The 17,354-nt window shown below is 35.4% G+C and overlaps 1 protein-coding gene across 13 annotated transcripts in view; it reads right to left on the bottom strand.

Annotated features, from left to right (window-relative positions):
- The window catches only part of TLK1 (tousled like kinase 1), a 79,450-nt gene that overhangs the window by 28,648 nt on the left and 33,448 nt on the right, over window positions 1–17,354 (bottom strand). For all 13 annotated transcript variants that reach the window (XM_052674644.1, XM_052674646.1, XM_052674645.1 and 10 more), the window contains 8 exons: window positions 15,295–15,341; window positions 14,735–14,821; window positions 13,231–13,320; window positions 11,770–11,862; window positions 10,363–10,473; window positions 9,670–9,806; window positions 8,293–8,481; window positions 1,754–1,820 (listed from right to left, as the gene is read on the bottom strand). In XM_052674644.1, coding sequence (XP_052530604.1) covers window positions 1,754–1,820; window positions 8,293–8,481; window positions 9,670–9,806; window positions 10,363–10,473; window positions 11,770–11,862; window positions 13,231–13,320; window positions 14,735–14,821; window positions 15,295–15,341 — 821 coding nt within the window. The remainder of the gene's footprint in view (window positions 1–1,753; window positions 1,821–8,292; window positions 8,482–9,669; window positions 9,807–10,362; window positions 10,474–11,769; window positions 11,863–13,230; window positions 13,321–14,734; window positions 14,822–15,294; window positions 15,342–17,354) is intronic.

Genomic DNA, 17,354 nt, shown 5'->3' on the forward strand with positions numbered 1-17,354 from the left:
AGGTTGATATCATCATGGGGGAGAAAAAAATGCTTTAAAGTCAGTGTTTCTTAACACTGTACATCATAAAACCCCATTCTGAAACAACACCCATATTTATATAATCTAGAAACCTATCAAATAAGTTTAGGAAACCAGACCAAACTATCATAAAATCAAATGATACATAATTTGTTTTTAAGTGGTTAAGAGGTTCTTTTGCATTGTTTTTTTTTCCTGTTTACAGAATTTGGAATTTTTTCATATTTAGATTAATACTTGTAGATCTCCATTAAATACTCTGAAATTATATGCAGTTCCTCATATCCCACAGGTCCTCTAAGAAGAATTCCAATCCTTGTATCTTCCTCAAAAAGGCCACACACTTATACATGTTTGTGCTCTTCCTAAAGGCTGACAAAAATAACCAACACATCAGTTATACCTCTTTTGGACTTTTTTATTCATATATTATGCAATTCAGTTGTTCTCAAAATGTGGTTCACAGGTCAGTGTTAGTCCGAAGAGAACTGGCTGGTTGCATTGCTTCCAGCTGTTATTTAGGACACTCAGATTGTGAATACCTTTAAGCAAGAGTGAACCAGCTTTGCTCCCTCAGGTCACTGCTGTATAAAAGGAAGTGAGAAAACAAGAGCCTCTCTCCAGGACTAAAGCAGCTAGTTGGAAAAGAATTTCCTGGGGAGCAGAAGGAAGAAGAGAACTGGTGGTGGCAGAACGTACAGGGCATTTAAAGAAAAAAAAAAGAGCTCCAGGAAAGCATCTGGACAGCGAAAAGGAACAGACAGCAAAACAGCATATGCAGAAGGAAAGAATAATAAATGTAATCAGCAGTGATGCACTACAAAAGAAACACAGTAATGTAAAAAGTAGCAAAATTATTTTTCTTAGTTACCAACAAAATCTCCATCATACATGGGAATTAAAATGCAAGAATGTATACTTATTATTACTTTTGTATTTATTCAAACATGATTTGCCAAGAAATAGTATTTTTTTCCCTGTGACATTTAGTCAAGTTTGTTCTTGCACAGAGAACCTTAGCAATGATATTCAAGGTCTAAACCAAATCTGGGTATTAAACAAGTTTCTAACAACTTCCTCCAGATATCACTTGCAATTCCCAATAGATATAAAAAAAATAGATAATGCAATCTACAGAATTTCGTAACACAATTTTAAATGAAGCTGTTGCTATTTCTACTGCAACGAAGCACAAATGAAGTGGACAGAGTCTACCTCACAGAGCCAGCAAGTTTCTATTCAAATTTTCTACTGTAGGTTCAAGTGTTCTCTAGGCATACTGTCCAAAAACAGCACCAGTGTTCTCACAGGGCCTAGCTGGCTTCAAGAAAAAAGCACTGCTAGATTTTTTCAAAAGTCAAAAACAGGAATAATGCACACAATTTAAGAGACCAGAGAGCTAGGAAATACTCTTTCCTCTCTTGCTATAAATAGTATACAACTAAAGTGGATACGGCAGATTACCCAAACATAGTGTTCATTCAATGTCCCATACTGGACCTTTTTAAAGGTCCAATACCAATGTAAGAAGTCACATCAAATTTGAATCCATGTTCTCAGCTCTAAAGCAAGACTGGTAGTTGTGGTTACATCACTGTTACAATGATTCTTTACTGCTCCCTTCTACTCTCGATGTCTATAGTAAGCAAACCCTCTCCTTATTCTGACAATATTAGTTGTGACTGTTAGGGGCACAATCCAACAGTGTTAGAACTACAGGGCATACACATACCTTCTTGAGATGTCCTAATCGAAGTTTGAAAATTTCTTCCTGTTCATGATACTCTGCTAGAGTCAAACTGTTAAAAAAAAAATAATCTTATTTAGTATTCGTATTTAAATGCTACAACACACGTTTTGTTAATTATTTAAAATCACAATATCAAAGCTGTCTTTTTGAACCCTTCGAATCTTCACTTCTGTAATATCAGGGTAAAAATATGCTTTCCAGAGGAGCAAATGTATGTAACAGGGGAAAAAAAAGATAATGGCCTCCACAAGAAATGCTAAAAACACACACTAAATGATGAAAAAACTAATGCTGGATGGCATACACATTTTACTGTCTTGCTTAGATTTGTTATTTGCATTATCCAAAGCTAAGAGCATGACATATTTTTAAGAAGTCCATAATTTACTGAGTTCAATCATCAATAGTCCTGAGAAGGTAAGCAATACAATGTTCAGAAAACACTCCAATTCAAGTGAAAAAGAAGCAAACAAACAACACTCATGACTATGTTATGTCCCTATCAATTTTACAAGGAAGCAATTTCTCTTTTTTTTTTTTTTTTAAAAGAAGCATTACACAAACTTACCCTACATTTTTTTTTCTACTGTAATGAATAGCAGCCATGAGAAATCCACAAGCATTCTGAAGGCAAAAAGCGAGGAAATTCACCTCTCTCTTCAAGAAGAGAAGGTTCCCTTAGAGACACATTTTGGCACTAAACTTTTACATTTTTTTTCCTGACAGAATCTCCTCTGGGAAGGAAGGAGAGGCATTAAAGCAAATGTGAAATGGGATATCTCAATAGGCTAAGAACACTGGCATTGCATTTCCCAAATGACAGCAAGAAACCTGAAACAGTGCTCTAATTCCTGCTCTAATCAAAGATCCATCAAAGACAGCACTAAGGCCAAGTTCGACAACTCACAGCAGCATCTCTGATGCTTTTCTCAGTATTCCTTGAACAGCTAACCGCTCTAATATGGATTAGGCTCTCACAAAAAAAAAAAAAAAAAGCAAAGGAAACCAAGGTGAATAAGGTTAAGTATTATTTCCTTCCAGGTTCTTGTCTCCAGTATAAATACCAGGTTTGTGTATCTATTTCCAGAAATGCAGATTATGTGAAATTTTCAAACAGAAGTATTTTAGGTGGATTAGAAAAGCTGAATCACAAGTAAAACACGCTGAAAATATAAAGTCTGTAACATAAGATATGCCAGAAATTTCTTTGAACACTAAAAGCCCTAAAACCAAAGATGCATGATATTAAGATGATAACGCAGTAATAGTAGGACCATACATGGTCTTTTTAAATTTTAATTAAATCTCAGCTATCTACGCAGTTACAACAAAGTGCTTAGATGGTTCTAATAAGTATTGCCTTCCAAGAAGTACTTAAATAGCTCTCTTCAGTGCAAAGCACAAGTTCAAGGTCGTATTGAAAACATTAAGATTTGAAGTCACTCTTTCCATATGTCTACATTACAACCCAATAAATCACTATTTTCATTTTTCTATTTCCTTACAAATCTAATTCTATTAGAGACACAGCACAATTAACAATGATTTAAATCTGTTGTTACTGACCACTATGTTTCAGAAGAAAGCATGTAAAATTCTGAACTGTAAGCAGAGATAGCTGCTTTGGATTTTGTTAGCTTAGTTTTGAAAAACAGCTTTTTTTTCCCTCTTACATTCAGAAACATACGTACTCGTTTAAAAAGCACAGAGGTGAAGTGCTGGTTTGTTGGGGTTTTTTTTAATCTATTAATACACTTTATATTAATGCTCTTGAAACAGTATATAACAAATAGCAAAAGAAGGACAATATGCATACTGCCTGTTTTCTAGCTACATGCCACCGCCCCATTGCAAAGGCCCAAAACATCTAAGACTAGAGTGCTTCCACCACCTACCTCCTGTGGTCATCATACCTGACAACAGGTGACCTACAAGACACCACTACCTTCTGCAGAAGAGGCTGCCCAAGACCAAGTCACCCAAGACCAAGGCAGGTCTCATCAGATGTGGAGGAGGAGAGACCAATGAGCACACATGGGAGGGACAGTGGTTGGTGACAGGTTGCCACCATCCAGGAAGGGCACTGCAGTTGGAAAGTTGAGCTTCTGCTTGACAGAAGGAGTGCTGGAGAAAGAGACCAGCTGGGGGTAGGCAGTGTGAATGAATCCGGTAACATTTGGGTCCTGACCATGACCTCTTCCACTCAAAACTACCATACCTTTATTTTATTAGGGGGGAAAAAAAAAAAAAAAGAAAAAAAAAAGAAAAAAAAAAAAAAAGAGCCTTCCAATAGTTTAACAATGTTCATAGCTGAATTTCTAAGGCTTTGACACAGTATGCATAGGTAACCTTACCAACCTCTGCACTTCTTCCTCACAGGTTAGAACAAAACCTTCATCTGTGATAAAAACATACCTACTAGTGGCCACTGACAAGACAAAAAAAGTCCAAATGGCCACACACTCCTTTGTTGTCATGGCAATTAAACCCAGCACATGAACAACAATCTCTTTTCCCACTGTTTCCCAGATGAAAAATCATCATGGGTACATACATACAGCAGAATGCTGCTATGCCCCAAAACAGCAATTTGCACATCCAATAGAAGCACTTGGGTACAATTTGTGAAGTGCTTTTTTTGGAGGGGGGGGGGGTCAAACTTATTCAAGTTCCTAGAATTTCTACAAAGATGGGCAGCAAAGCTGACCAATTCAAGATTTCCCTGAAGTCTTTTCACCATGTCCCATTTCTTCCATTGTTTCCATGTCTGCCTCAAAAAGAGACAGCCTCAGGAAAAGAGCTGTTGTCACTCATTCTGTAAAGCCCAAGACACATTGTTGGCACTTCAATCTGAAAAAGTTTCTGAAAATATTTTTGTTTGTTCCATGCAGAACAGAATGCTCTCTCTAAACGATGCATTTGTTCAGCTACATTAACAAACTCTGCCAGCTCTTTATGCTCTCCTATTTCAAATTATGTACAGGGATGAGAATGCATGCAGACTCTCATGGAGTAACTGGGCAAGCAGAGAAATCATTGAGTGTTAAATACAACCAATACACCTGAAAGTGGACGGGAAGGACTATACCACCCAAATTACATCAAGTTTTGCCTCCAGAAATAATAGTCTGTTTAAAAAAACCAAAACACTTTCAAAGCTCTCTAAAGTCATCAAGAATCTGGAATTTGGAAATGGAAACACATTTTCCCAGGGCTATGAAAGTTAACTGTATTTTAAATAATGTTTCTTCTTCAAAGATATTTCAATATACTACTTTATTTCATTCAGTAAAGAGGGATCTCTCAAAACTCAAAATTTTTGGTTGGGGACAAAAAAAAAAAACCCAACCTGAATGCATGCTGGAAATCAGGACAGCATTTAAAAAATAAGATGCAGGATGAGCCTAAACATCCAAAATCACCTTTCACTCATTGAGCAATGTCAGATAGCCACTTCTCTATTGGTAACTCCAGTGCCAAGACTTTGCTTTTAAATCGATATCAGAGAACATGTCCTGCTAAAACACAGCAATGCTCTTACTAAAGAATGCCTCGGACAACACCTTAAATTGATTTCAAAACTGTTAACCACTGTTTTCAAAAATAGCTTCAATAACACTGCTTGTTACACAAAGCTATAGATCATTTTCTCTTGTCAATAGCTGAACTAGAGATAACTTCTAAAGCAAATAATGTTAGCAACGTAGGGACACTTGTTACTAATATGCAGTAGCAAGTTGTTGGTTTGCTTAAAAAAGATTTGCCTAATCACTTGCATGTACGTTGTGTTGATTTATTACTGTTATAGTTCATTAATCTCAGCAGCTCTGCATTTTCCCTGGCCTAATAGAAATAGAACATCTTCCATTTGACTGTACTAATTAAGATCATTACTTTTGACATAACACAGGAACGGTGATAAGCACAATGTAATAGGAGGAGATCACACGCAGATGACAAATTTACACAAAAATGGGAGAGCACAGTTAGTAATTGTTTCAGCCAGGTTCAGATCTCAGAAGCAAAGAGGAGTCAACACACAGCACTGCTGTGTAACATTGTAACAAATCCTTAATGTAAACATTTTTAATGCCCTTCAAGTAAAGGCGTAAGAGCATGACACAGCTTAATGCTTCTGTAATCTCAGGACATACTAGAAACCTCAGAGATTTGAAATAACATTAATAAGTTTGTCATAAAAACAAGAAATCTTACATGAAGATGATAATGTGATCAAATTAAGCAAAAGTAGTTTCAATTTGGTAACAGTTTACTAGACACAGAAGGGCAATTCTGATTGTTCTCTGGGCAATTCTGTTACAGCAGGCATTTTCTTGTGCCATTTAACACATTGGTTAAGCTGAATTCAATGAAAAACTGATTCTTTGTTTAGTAATTTGCCTTGGTCTTATTATGAACTAGACCCTACCTTCTGTATTTTTTTTCCCCAGACTGTACATTTTAATCACCTGCTAAAATAACAACACAATTAAGAAAATTTAACATGAAGGAAAACAGGATCAAATGCAGCTGTCAGATATACCAATAAACAGCAAGCAGTACTTGCTGGGTTATCAAAATCCATTTAAAAATGTATCTAGATAATCATTTAATCATCCAATCTATATAATCATGTCATTATTTAAATATTATCTATATAACGAGAAGCAGAAAAAGCAGCACAGAATTCCCTGAATAAAGAAAACAAACTAGAAATACAAACTTCCTACTGCCACAATTTCATTATTTATGTTTATTTCTATTTCATAGTTAATACAATGCAATGGACTGTTAAATGACATACAGAAAAATAAAGCCATTATTCATGGAAGGATTCTAAAATAAAATTCCTTTGCATACCTGAAATTTTAAAAATGTTCAACTCCTGAAAAGTTAATAATACTATATGAACTTTTGCTGTTAATGTGGAAACTTAATGGTAGCTTCTATAGCAGGAAATATATCCCAAGTACAGTCTGGAGCATTAACACTGGCCCACCAACTATAGAAATACTAATCTCTCTCACTGACATGGTAAACATCTAAAAGAAAGATACCTCTTTTCTTGATTACTGATTAGAGGCTAAGGATTGGCTAGAGTTATATGGACTCAAATGCTCTGAAAACATTGCTTGGATGCCTATTGTATTAATTCTTAGTGTCAACTGAAAAAAAGGCTTTGTCTTTTTTTACTACGGAATATAGACATTGCCATTAAAAGTGGCCATTATAAAAGGTGGTTATACATTTGCAAATGTAACATGCTGGTGAATTAAAAGTTCTGTAACTTTTCAGACTTTTTCTTTCCTTAAATGTTGCTAACATTTATTACATTGAAACAAAAAGGTATTTTTAAAGTGACAGTAAGCTATTGCTATTCAGAAGTATTAATTATGCTCTCAGAGAAGCAGCGGAGGCACTAAGTGTTGCAAAGAATCAATTTGAGTGATCATTCTTGAGCTCTGCCAAAGGACACGAGTAACACTAATCAAGACTTGCTTACACTGTCAGCTTTACTAGTATACTTTCATGGTACTTGTGTCACAGCCAAACAATTTCACAATGCAGTCTTTAAGAATGACACCCTATGTAAAACATATACACTACTCTTTGAAATGATGCCCCAAACAAATCATTTTGCAGACTTAACTGAAGGAATTTAGAAGTTCCCTACCCCCAGGGTATAAACGACCTACACAAGTGAGAGGTGACATGTGACAATGTGCAACAAACTCAGCCTCCTTCTGCAAAGAAAAAGGATCAACTTGCTAGTCTTTCTAAACCTACTTACTTACTTTTCATTTAAATGAGGAACAGACAGACCGTCAGCTACAGCCTCCCAACAACAAGGGCAGTAACTACCATATGCAAGCAGAAACTTCTTAAAATGCTCAATTAAATGTCAAGAATATACTTGTCTGTGCCCTGGATTTCTGTCCACAAGAAAATACTGCCACTTGAAAAACTGAGAATTCTTTGATAGCCCTTAATTTTATGTGTAAACTATGAAAAATTTCCAGTGTCAATATGTGAAGTGGGATCAGTAACTGCTGACAGTTGCTCTTGAGACCCGCATTTGGAAAAAGAATTTTTCCATTTCTTTTTTTTTAAATACATGTCACCAAATACTAGCACTCTTCTTGCCAGATAACAACTGTTAAAAAAAAAAAATAACTAAAGAAGAGGTTTCCAAGCGAAAGAGGATGAGTAACAGTTCAACAGAAATCAGTAACATTTCAAGAACAAGAAATCAGAATAAGAACTCCTCTACATTATGAAACAGAAGGAACACTGCATAAACACAGTACAGACCTTTCTCTGGTGACTCTACCAAAAATAACCTGGGCAACTGTACAGTATCTCATAGGCAGTGGTGAAAATTTCCTTAACATCAGCAAGTCCTCAGTGAGAACACAGCTACTGAATATACTGAATGTCTTTTTATGCTGTTATTTGAATGGAACTCACATAGACAATATCAGAGAATTTATGTAAAAGACTGATTGAAATGTTAAACTTACAGCTGTGGCAAATTGGGTCTAACAAAGGGATCGTTTTCTGCCCCATTCACAGCTTTATTTTTCCTCTGCTTGGGTTCAGAATTGGCAGATGGTGCCTGAGAATTATTTGTAGTTGGTGGCTTTCGCTTGGCCAGGAGCTTTCTTTGCCTTTCAATGTCTTCCCTTTGTTGATTCACCCATTCTTGCTGCCTGTAAACCCCCCAAAAAAGTGTTATTAGTTTCATTCTTTTGCATTTTAAAATAACTATGTTTTAAGCCTGTGAAGCATTAAGTTTATATTTTCTTAAACAAATATACTGTACATATAAGAACATTTCTTACGAAAAATAACAATATGATTCTTCAAAGTTTTGGAACAATTTCCTTTTGTGTTTTCTTTTTCTTTTTTTCCCCCCTTTTCCAAAGGACTCACATTATTTCTGTACTGAAAAAAATAATACATATCTCAGCTGATGGATATATGTTGTTTTATACCATCAAAAGAAATGTAACAAAAGCAATAAAGGAATATCTGATTTTCATAGGCCAAATGCTGAACTTGATCTGACCTTTCTTAAGTAAATCATTGGTTTGATTGTGGGGCGAACAATTACAAACCACATACATAGATTTTTTTTAGACAATCTTAACATCTAGGCAATCACACAAAATATTAAGACAACACAATCCCCTTAAAAAACCAATGTCTTGGTAAATTACATATATAAAGCCACAGACTGACTCAGTCTCATTAACAAAGTACATCTTAAAGATGCACTCCACAATTACCACCATCCCCGACTGTCTCCCAAACTGCTCATTGTTGGCCCCACTTCTACAGAGTGCTGAAATACCTGTTGAAGCAGCAGCTCTTTTCCAGCTGGCCACTTTCTCTCATCCCTTTGGGTTACACTATCTGAGTGTGCCAGATTTGTCTCTCACCTTTCATGGCAACAAGGAGCTGGATGCCTGAAAAAGCTGCTACAAACATGGATGTGCAGAGAGCACCTACGCGACATGACCAGTGAGAGAGTCACAGAACTCATCTGTCCCAATGATCAACACTGATACTTGGTTAGCTGCTTGAAAACATCACTGATATGATTTCACAGCTCTTCCTACAAGCTGAGCTGAATAATCAAAAGCTACTCATTTAGTATATTCACATATGTCTGTAAGGATGGCTAAAATCAAATAAAACCAAATCATTTTTCAAGGACATCCAGCCTCAGTGTTCCCTCAGCTGATTAAGGGAGGCTTGTGCTGTACTCTCAGTATTCAAAAGGCAAAGCAACATATAATGTATGAAAAGCTGCTCCAAACTTAGAATCACGGAAATAAAAAAAAAATCCACTAGAGGGAACTAAGTGAGAATTTAAGAACGCTGCATCGACTAACTTTACAAGATTCTGAAATGCAAAGCCATCTGTCCACTGTTCAGTAAATGAAGCACCATGACGAACTGTTGTAAAATGCCCCAGGCGTAATCTGTCTTGCATGCTCTTCTCTCTGCTTGCCAGCTTTTCTTGTGTGCTCTAAGAAAACAAAATATATTCATATTTAGTAATACTAAAGTGTTAGTACTAAAATAAAAAAACCCAAAAAAACCCTTTTATTACCTTACTCTTTTTATTCTAACTTCTGCAGAACACAAATATCTGCGCTTGTCAGAATCAGTGCTGCTGATGAGTTTGACTCAGTTTCCCTATAAAGTTCATTTATGTTCATAATTAAAAGAACATTTGTAAATATAGCAGAATCGATAAACTATCAGCATTGGAAGTATATTATGCAAATTATGTTTGTACACATCTATTATAATAAACAAATCTTAGATGCACTAGGAGCACATCAGCTCCAGTCAGCTTGGATACTGTTACTACTTGAACCAAAGTGACCAGATTCAGGAACCTCTAGGTGGGACTGGACTGCACATAGACGTAAGTCCAATAGATATTAACCAGATAGAGACCATTAATACAAAGTTTCAGTAGAGACTAATCATGAAGTAAAACCTAAAATGAAGGAACTATAATAGAGTTCTACAGCCCTCCAGAGTTTTTATCACAAACATTTTAAAAGTAAGCTTACCTTTTCAATTAGAAGCTTCTTGCTCATTGAAATACATTTGTTCAATCTTTCCTTGTATTTTTCAAGTAGCTTTTGTTGTTCATCTATTTGTCTTCTAAGATCACAGTTAGCCTAATAGATACAAGAAATATTAGAAGAAATACTGAAACACTTTTTTTTCTTTTTAAATCAGATGCCAGTGAAAATAAAGGCATCTACCTTCAACACATGCATCTTTCACACAGCTGAAGCAGGGAACATACATAAATATACACATATAGTAAGAAAACGTTTATACCATTCCTACAGATTAGAATGGATGTGTAAAAGATGTTTTTCTGTTTTAAAATCAGGAATATACTTGAAATAAAATGCATTCAAGAACATCACTTCCTTTACACCAAATTGCATTCTGTATTAGACAGTATTCAGCTTGTATATTTTCTATGTATAAAGATACTGTACTAATATTTTTTTCCAGTCTTCCAGAGCTAAACTGATGTTAATTTAGCTCTGGATCCTTCGTGTTCGATTGCCAAAATAATGCAAAATTCTAATGCTTTTCATATAAAATGAAACTCTTACATTATGGACTTCTAGTGTGAAAAATTTAAATTATCTGAGTAGAAAGTATACCAAGTTTCCTATGTTGCAGTTATCTTTAGCAACTTAGAAAAACACATTATTCTGTTTAATTGATTTTTTTTAAGGTTAGCTTTCTACCTCATACTGTTGGACATGAGCTGAACCAGGTACCCACAAAGCCTGCAAGCAGAATTTTATATGTATGGTATCATGGATATATACTTGCACACATACAAACACATATAGCAGCCTCTGAATTGTGAATGGAGTGCTTTTTGTTTCTTTAGTATGCAGTTTATTTCACATTCCAAAATACCACCTTTCCAATCCTACACTCAGGGATATAAGAACTAAGACTCCTTTATCTGAAAATAAGTATTAAAAAAACCAACAGTATAGCATAGGGTAGGTTCTTATTAAAAGTAGTTATCGCCCATGACAGTTTGCCACAACCACCTTCATTCTGAAACTGCAGCTGTCCCAGTGACGACTGTTATTCACAATTAAAACAAAACAAAAATCCATTGTGTGAAATTATATTAAGAACATAAGGAATTAACCAAGTGTTTGAAAAACAACATCAGCATTTTGGAAACTCAAGAAGTATAGAAATACGTATTTAGTTATTAACAAGTTGTAATATGGAGAAGAAAAAAGCCTTAAGCATTTATTTTACAGGCTTCTCAGATTTTCAGGAAAAAATAAAAAGAACATTTTTCAACTTTTTATTTATGTAATTCCAGGGTAACATTGAAAAACATTGATTATTCAAGCATTTACAATATTTGCTGAGGATCCATTGCCTTTTTTTCTGAATAGTTTTACCGCAGATCTTACACTTACCCTGAGTAAGTCATCTATACGACCTTCTTTCTTTTCCAAGTCTTGATTTTTATTACTTTCTAGTGCAGCTAATTTCAGCATTGTGAGATCAGTCTGAAAAGAACATTTTAAAGTATTTAATACTTTTCTTTAATAATTACAGCATTATTTTTGTCATGTTTGTTACAAAGGGAAATGAGCTTGTACCAGCAGCACATATTACTTCCATGTATTTTGGTAGTGACACGGAAGTTTCATATTCAAAACTGTTCTTTCCCTTCATTAGGAAGAGCTAGGAACAGCTGGAACAAATCACTAACAACATGAGAAGACTTCATCACTCATGGACAAGTTCACAAGTAAGAATATAAAGCAAGGCAAGAACATAGATGGCAACACTGAGGGCTGCTCCAAAAGTAATGTTCCTGTTTTAGTATACTGGTCCATGACATCAGAGACACATGGTGGTACAGTAGAGATTGAACCTTCTCAACAGTAGTCTTTCACATTTTGTTGCCATGTGACAGACTGTAGCAGAAGGACACTTTGGCAAAATGGCATAAGACATGGAACTGTGTATGAAATAAAAATGTATCACTGAATTTCATCGTGCAGAAAAAAAATCACATCTGTTAACATTCACTGACACTTCCAGAACATTTATGGAGACCAACAGTAGATGCGAGCACAGTGAAGCAGTGGCTGGTACATTTCATCAGTTCTGACAGCGATGGGAAAGACAAGCCATGTTCTAGACTATCATGCAAATTTTTATGAGAGTGACATACAAGCTGTTGTTCATAGCTGACAAAAATGCAGAGCTAACGGTGCTGACCACGTTGACAAATAGTGTTTGGTAGCTGAGAATTCACTCTACTATGGAGTGTTATTTTTCTCTTCGTATCTGTTGTAATTTCCATGGAAATAAATAGGAGGCATTACTTTCTCGGTGACATACACAACTACTTTAAATCCTGTGCATCTGTCAACAGCCAAGGTAATCTTGTTCTAAGTAACTCGTGAAAAGAAGAACAAATTGCATTAGAAATGGCAGAGATGATGAAACATGCTATTGGCTTTTAATGCCATGACAGGAACTATACTGCATTTTGACTATCATCTCACTTTTTTTTCTGTTTTGTTTAAGTAGTTATATGAGAACAGCAGCTGCCATCTCAAGTATTATCTGAAAGAGAAGTCTCTCCTTCTAAGTTCACACAACAGTTAAAATCTTTTGCAGAAGCATACCAAGCACATTGTCTAACTGCTCACAAAGCACAAAATTGGAAGCAGAGTGCAAAACACAAAACTAATTCAAGAGACTGCAATTATGAGCTGCTGAACTTAAAAACAAAAGTTCTTTTGAAGACTAAAAAGCAAAGCTTCTGAAATCCTTTAAGAGTTTAATAGTTGGAAACCCAAGAAATAACACATCTACCAGTTTTTCCTACAGTTTGAATTTATATGCTGAAAAGCGCTTACCTGAGTAATTTTAAAAGATAACTGCTTTGGTTGCGTGGTAGGGTGGTCCCCAAAAGCTAATGAAGTAGGAGAAGGACTATTCTGTCGAACCTGGAATGCATGAAAACAAAGAATTTTAGATGTAAATGTAATATTCAATTATGAACATAACCTTGTTTACAACTCTTGGCAGGATAACAATACAGAACATAGAAATACAGCGTCCTAAATACACAAGGTACTATATGGTACACTGCATTGAGAATTATCACTGTGCTGTCATACATAACTTGTATTCTAGAAAAGATGCAATATATACTCTAAGAAAACTAGGACTGTCACTCCTGGGAAACAGATGGAAAGATTTAAGACAATACAAGACTGACACAAGGCAATGCCTGTCTTATAAAGACTTATTTTTCTGATTCTAAGATTTTGCAACTCAAAAAATAATGTGAGTTATTTTTGGAGAGTTTATTTCCCATGGGATAACTTGAAAGGGGAAGCTAGTGCTGATCAGAACACAAATTGTGTTACTGAAACTTCCCAGAAACACTGATTTGTGTGTTAGGCATTGCAGTCCATAAATTTCATTCAAGCCCTTATGTGAGGGCCAGAAAATGCTTGGCTTTAGTGCTGACTTGTGAAAGGCTTGATTTTCTCCTAATAAAAACCCAAACAGTAAATGAAGGGGGCTCAGCTGGGTGAACCTGGGACAGAAGAGTCCCAAAAAATGGGGCTAAGCTTCTCCAGACTGGGCTTCATCCAAAGGATGATGGGTTTGGTGGACATTGTGATGTTATAGCGGGCATGGGGGTGATATGTTGATGACTGGACTTCAAGATGGTTGGACTTAGAGGTCTTTTCCAATCTTAACAATTCTATGAGACAGTATATTCAAGCCAACTTCCACAATCTTTATTACCCTCCATATAGTTAGCAATATGTTTGAAAGTACACAGAGTGAAATTAATGTCCACCATCACAAAAAATAAATAATTTCTGCAACTGGCAGAATCTGTGTGGCCATTAAGAATCACATGTGTATACCTAACGCAAAAATAAGCACGAGGGGAAAAAAATGAATTTGTGACTAAGAAAAACATTTAATAACAGGCAAATTATTGTTTAAAAACTTAAGATTTATCAAAAGCTTAGCTTTCAAGTCCTGCATAAGGGGTTCTCCTTCCCTGAAAGTAATAAAATACCCACTTATTTTGTGCAAAGGTTTCGAATAAACACCAAAAGAACATTTTAACATGTATAGGTCATTTCACATTGCTTTGTGCTCAAAAATCATTTTATAAATAAACCCAACGCAACAGTGTTAAGAATTTACTTGTAGAAAATTTTAGTTTTAAACATTCAACTTGATCCTTTTTTTTCCCCCATGCTGTTTAAAAATGAATTCCTTCCTATCATTCCTTCCTTTGAAAAAGTAGAAAAATAGCTGCATAAAGATATTTTTAAACCATGCTACTTTTAGAGAAGGAAACTCCAGCAGCCATGAAGTTCACAAACTTACAGAAGAAGGGGCGGAATGTGAATTCTGAGGAGATCGGATTGCAGGAGGTACACCTCGAACTGGACTAGAGCCGTTGCCACCTTGGTACTGAAGAGAAGATATGACCCTCAAATTATTCAACCTCTTTAATTAAAATACATCATACAAACACTGAATGACACAGCTCATCTGTACAATGAATACATAATCTAGATTGTATTATTTGGATTACTGAAGCCCTGTGTCACTTGAAGAAAAGTGCAGAAGAAACTATTTTCTGTCTTTCAGATCAGGCTGCACCAAGAAACTGAATCTCTACTTCAAGGTTTAGCACCTAAACTTACATTGAAAATTTTAAAAAAGTATATCATATGAAGAAAGGCTGTACTTTATTCTAATTAGTATTTTCATACACAACTGTAAGAAGGGCAGCCTACTAAAAACAAAGCAACGCTATGTTGTCACTGCAGAATTTGACAACTAAGGAGTTCACAAGTACACCTAAAATTGCTTGTAAAAAAAAAAAAAAAAAAAAAAAAAAAAAAAAAAAAAAAAGGTAAATTTGAAGACAAAACCCTTACCTCAAAATAGTCACTAATCTTGTGGCCACGTCCCCCGATACTCTTTCCTGAAATAAATACATTATAATAGATTAAAAAGATTACTTATAGATGTGTTACATTTTTACCTGTACAATAATTATTGCAAAATCTTAACACTTGTTAGTTGGTTTTCTTTGATGTGATAATACATGACCTCCCACCATTAGATTATTAAGGGATTGGTTACAACAACAAAATCTGCATGTTCCTTCCATTCAGAAATCAGAAATCAACCCATACTTCTAAATCAGATTTAGTTCACACTTAGCAGTAAGAAAGACCTCTTCTAGATAACAGGAAGCACATCCTTCATCCTGTAGATGAAACCTTTAGCAGCATCTCCCTTTTACAAGCGTTATCTCCAAATTCACCCACATCTGAAATACCAAATTAACCCATTAATATTATATGCTCCAAGTGAATTATTCTGCCCAGATGTTCAGCCTAAGGACTTCTCTAAATGCCAGTTAACACTGTGGATGTGGAAGATGATGAGTACTTCCATTCCTCCCAGCGTAATAATCAGATTTCAAGTCACAGCCTCCACTACAGAGATAAATAGATCAGAACAAGACAACAGAATTTCTTTTATTTTAACCAGTAACAAGACAAGAGCACCAACTTGAATTCACCTTTCTTTGACAATCCATATGCAGCATTCCAAAAATTTCACCAATGCCTTATCAAATGACATACATATTCTATTCACCTTTAAGACAACGTGGACCACTGCTCTAAACTTCAAAACCTCTTCACAGGAATAAATTTTTGTAATAAGTTAGGAGATTATTCCCACTAATCTTTCTGTCATTTTCAGCAAAACCTTTCAAGCTTTCCTATTGCTTCAACTCTCAAGAACTCTTTGTAGTCAAGCATGTCTCTATACTGGGATTGCTGCATAGTATTCTGTCACCAACACTCTCATGAAGAAAGAGACATATGGCAGTCCTCTGTGTGTCAAAGACTTTTAAAAGAAATATTCAGATAACTGAAAGACCTAGAATAGCACACAGATAATTCCTCCAGTACTTACCCCATTTGTACATCACTACTACTGCCCTCCAGCCAGGTCTTTACATACCATGTGATTCTGTTAGATTTGTCTTTTTTATGCTTGATTCCCACATCTCACTTTATCAAATTAAATCAGTTTTCGTCCAGGTAAATTAGAAAGGCTTTTCTTTTAAATAGAAATTTCTATTCCACATCATGTTATGTACTCTGCACAGATGGACTGACAACATCAACTTATTTTGGCAGTCAATTAGAAGTAGATTCACACTGTTTTGATCCCACTTTCTAATTAATTAGCTCCACGTCCTAAAAATATTTCAGTCCAACCTTTCTGGATGATTTTGCTATGGTAGACAAAATCCTAGGTATGTTGTATACAACAGCTGCATCCATTGCTCCTCATTTTCCAATAGCAGTATTTGATGTGCTTCAACTATACAACTCCACTACACTCCTGTTTTCTACACTTGTTCCTACAGAATATTGCAGTGCAGACTATTCAGTTTACTGCTACTGACAGTAAAACATTAATTATTAGACATTATAATCATGTTGTGTATGCCAAAAAGTTCTTAACTATCTTTATCTTAACTAATCTTTATCTTAACTAATCTTTATTTTCCCTAACTGCAACTCTGTCTTGTAGTAGGAAGGAAAAGCTACCAGACCAATGAAAATAGGAAACTTCACTGAAGCTCTCTGAACAAACCAGGTCTCTTGAGTAAGACAAAGAAAGCCATTCTAGTGAAACCATATAGAACTTCAAGTAGTAGTATGTTGTATCACAAAGACCTCTGGATATGGAGCCTACTGACAGCATCTGAAGTGGCATTTTAGCTTAGAAACAAAAAGAATCTAAAGGAGATGTCAATAAAACTGGTTTCTCTTCCCTTTTGATGAATTTTTGCCTTGAAATTTCTATTTCCTCCCTCAAAAAGTCACACTAAAGAGAGAAACAAAAAAACAAAAACAAAAACAAAACAAGCTTTGTAAACATTCAATTGAAAGTCTGTCTCACCCCGAGC

Source organism: Tympanuchus pallidicinctus, unplaced genomic scaffold, assembly GCF_026119805.1.
Source record: "Tympanuchus pallidicinctus isolate F22 unplaced genomic scaffold, pur_lepc_1.0 scaffold15, whole genome shotgun sequence".
Taxonomy (NCBI): domain Eukaryota; kingdom Metazoa; phylum Chordata; class Aves; order Galliformes; family Phasianidae; genus Tympanuchus; species Tympanuchus pallidicinctus.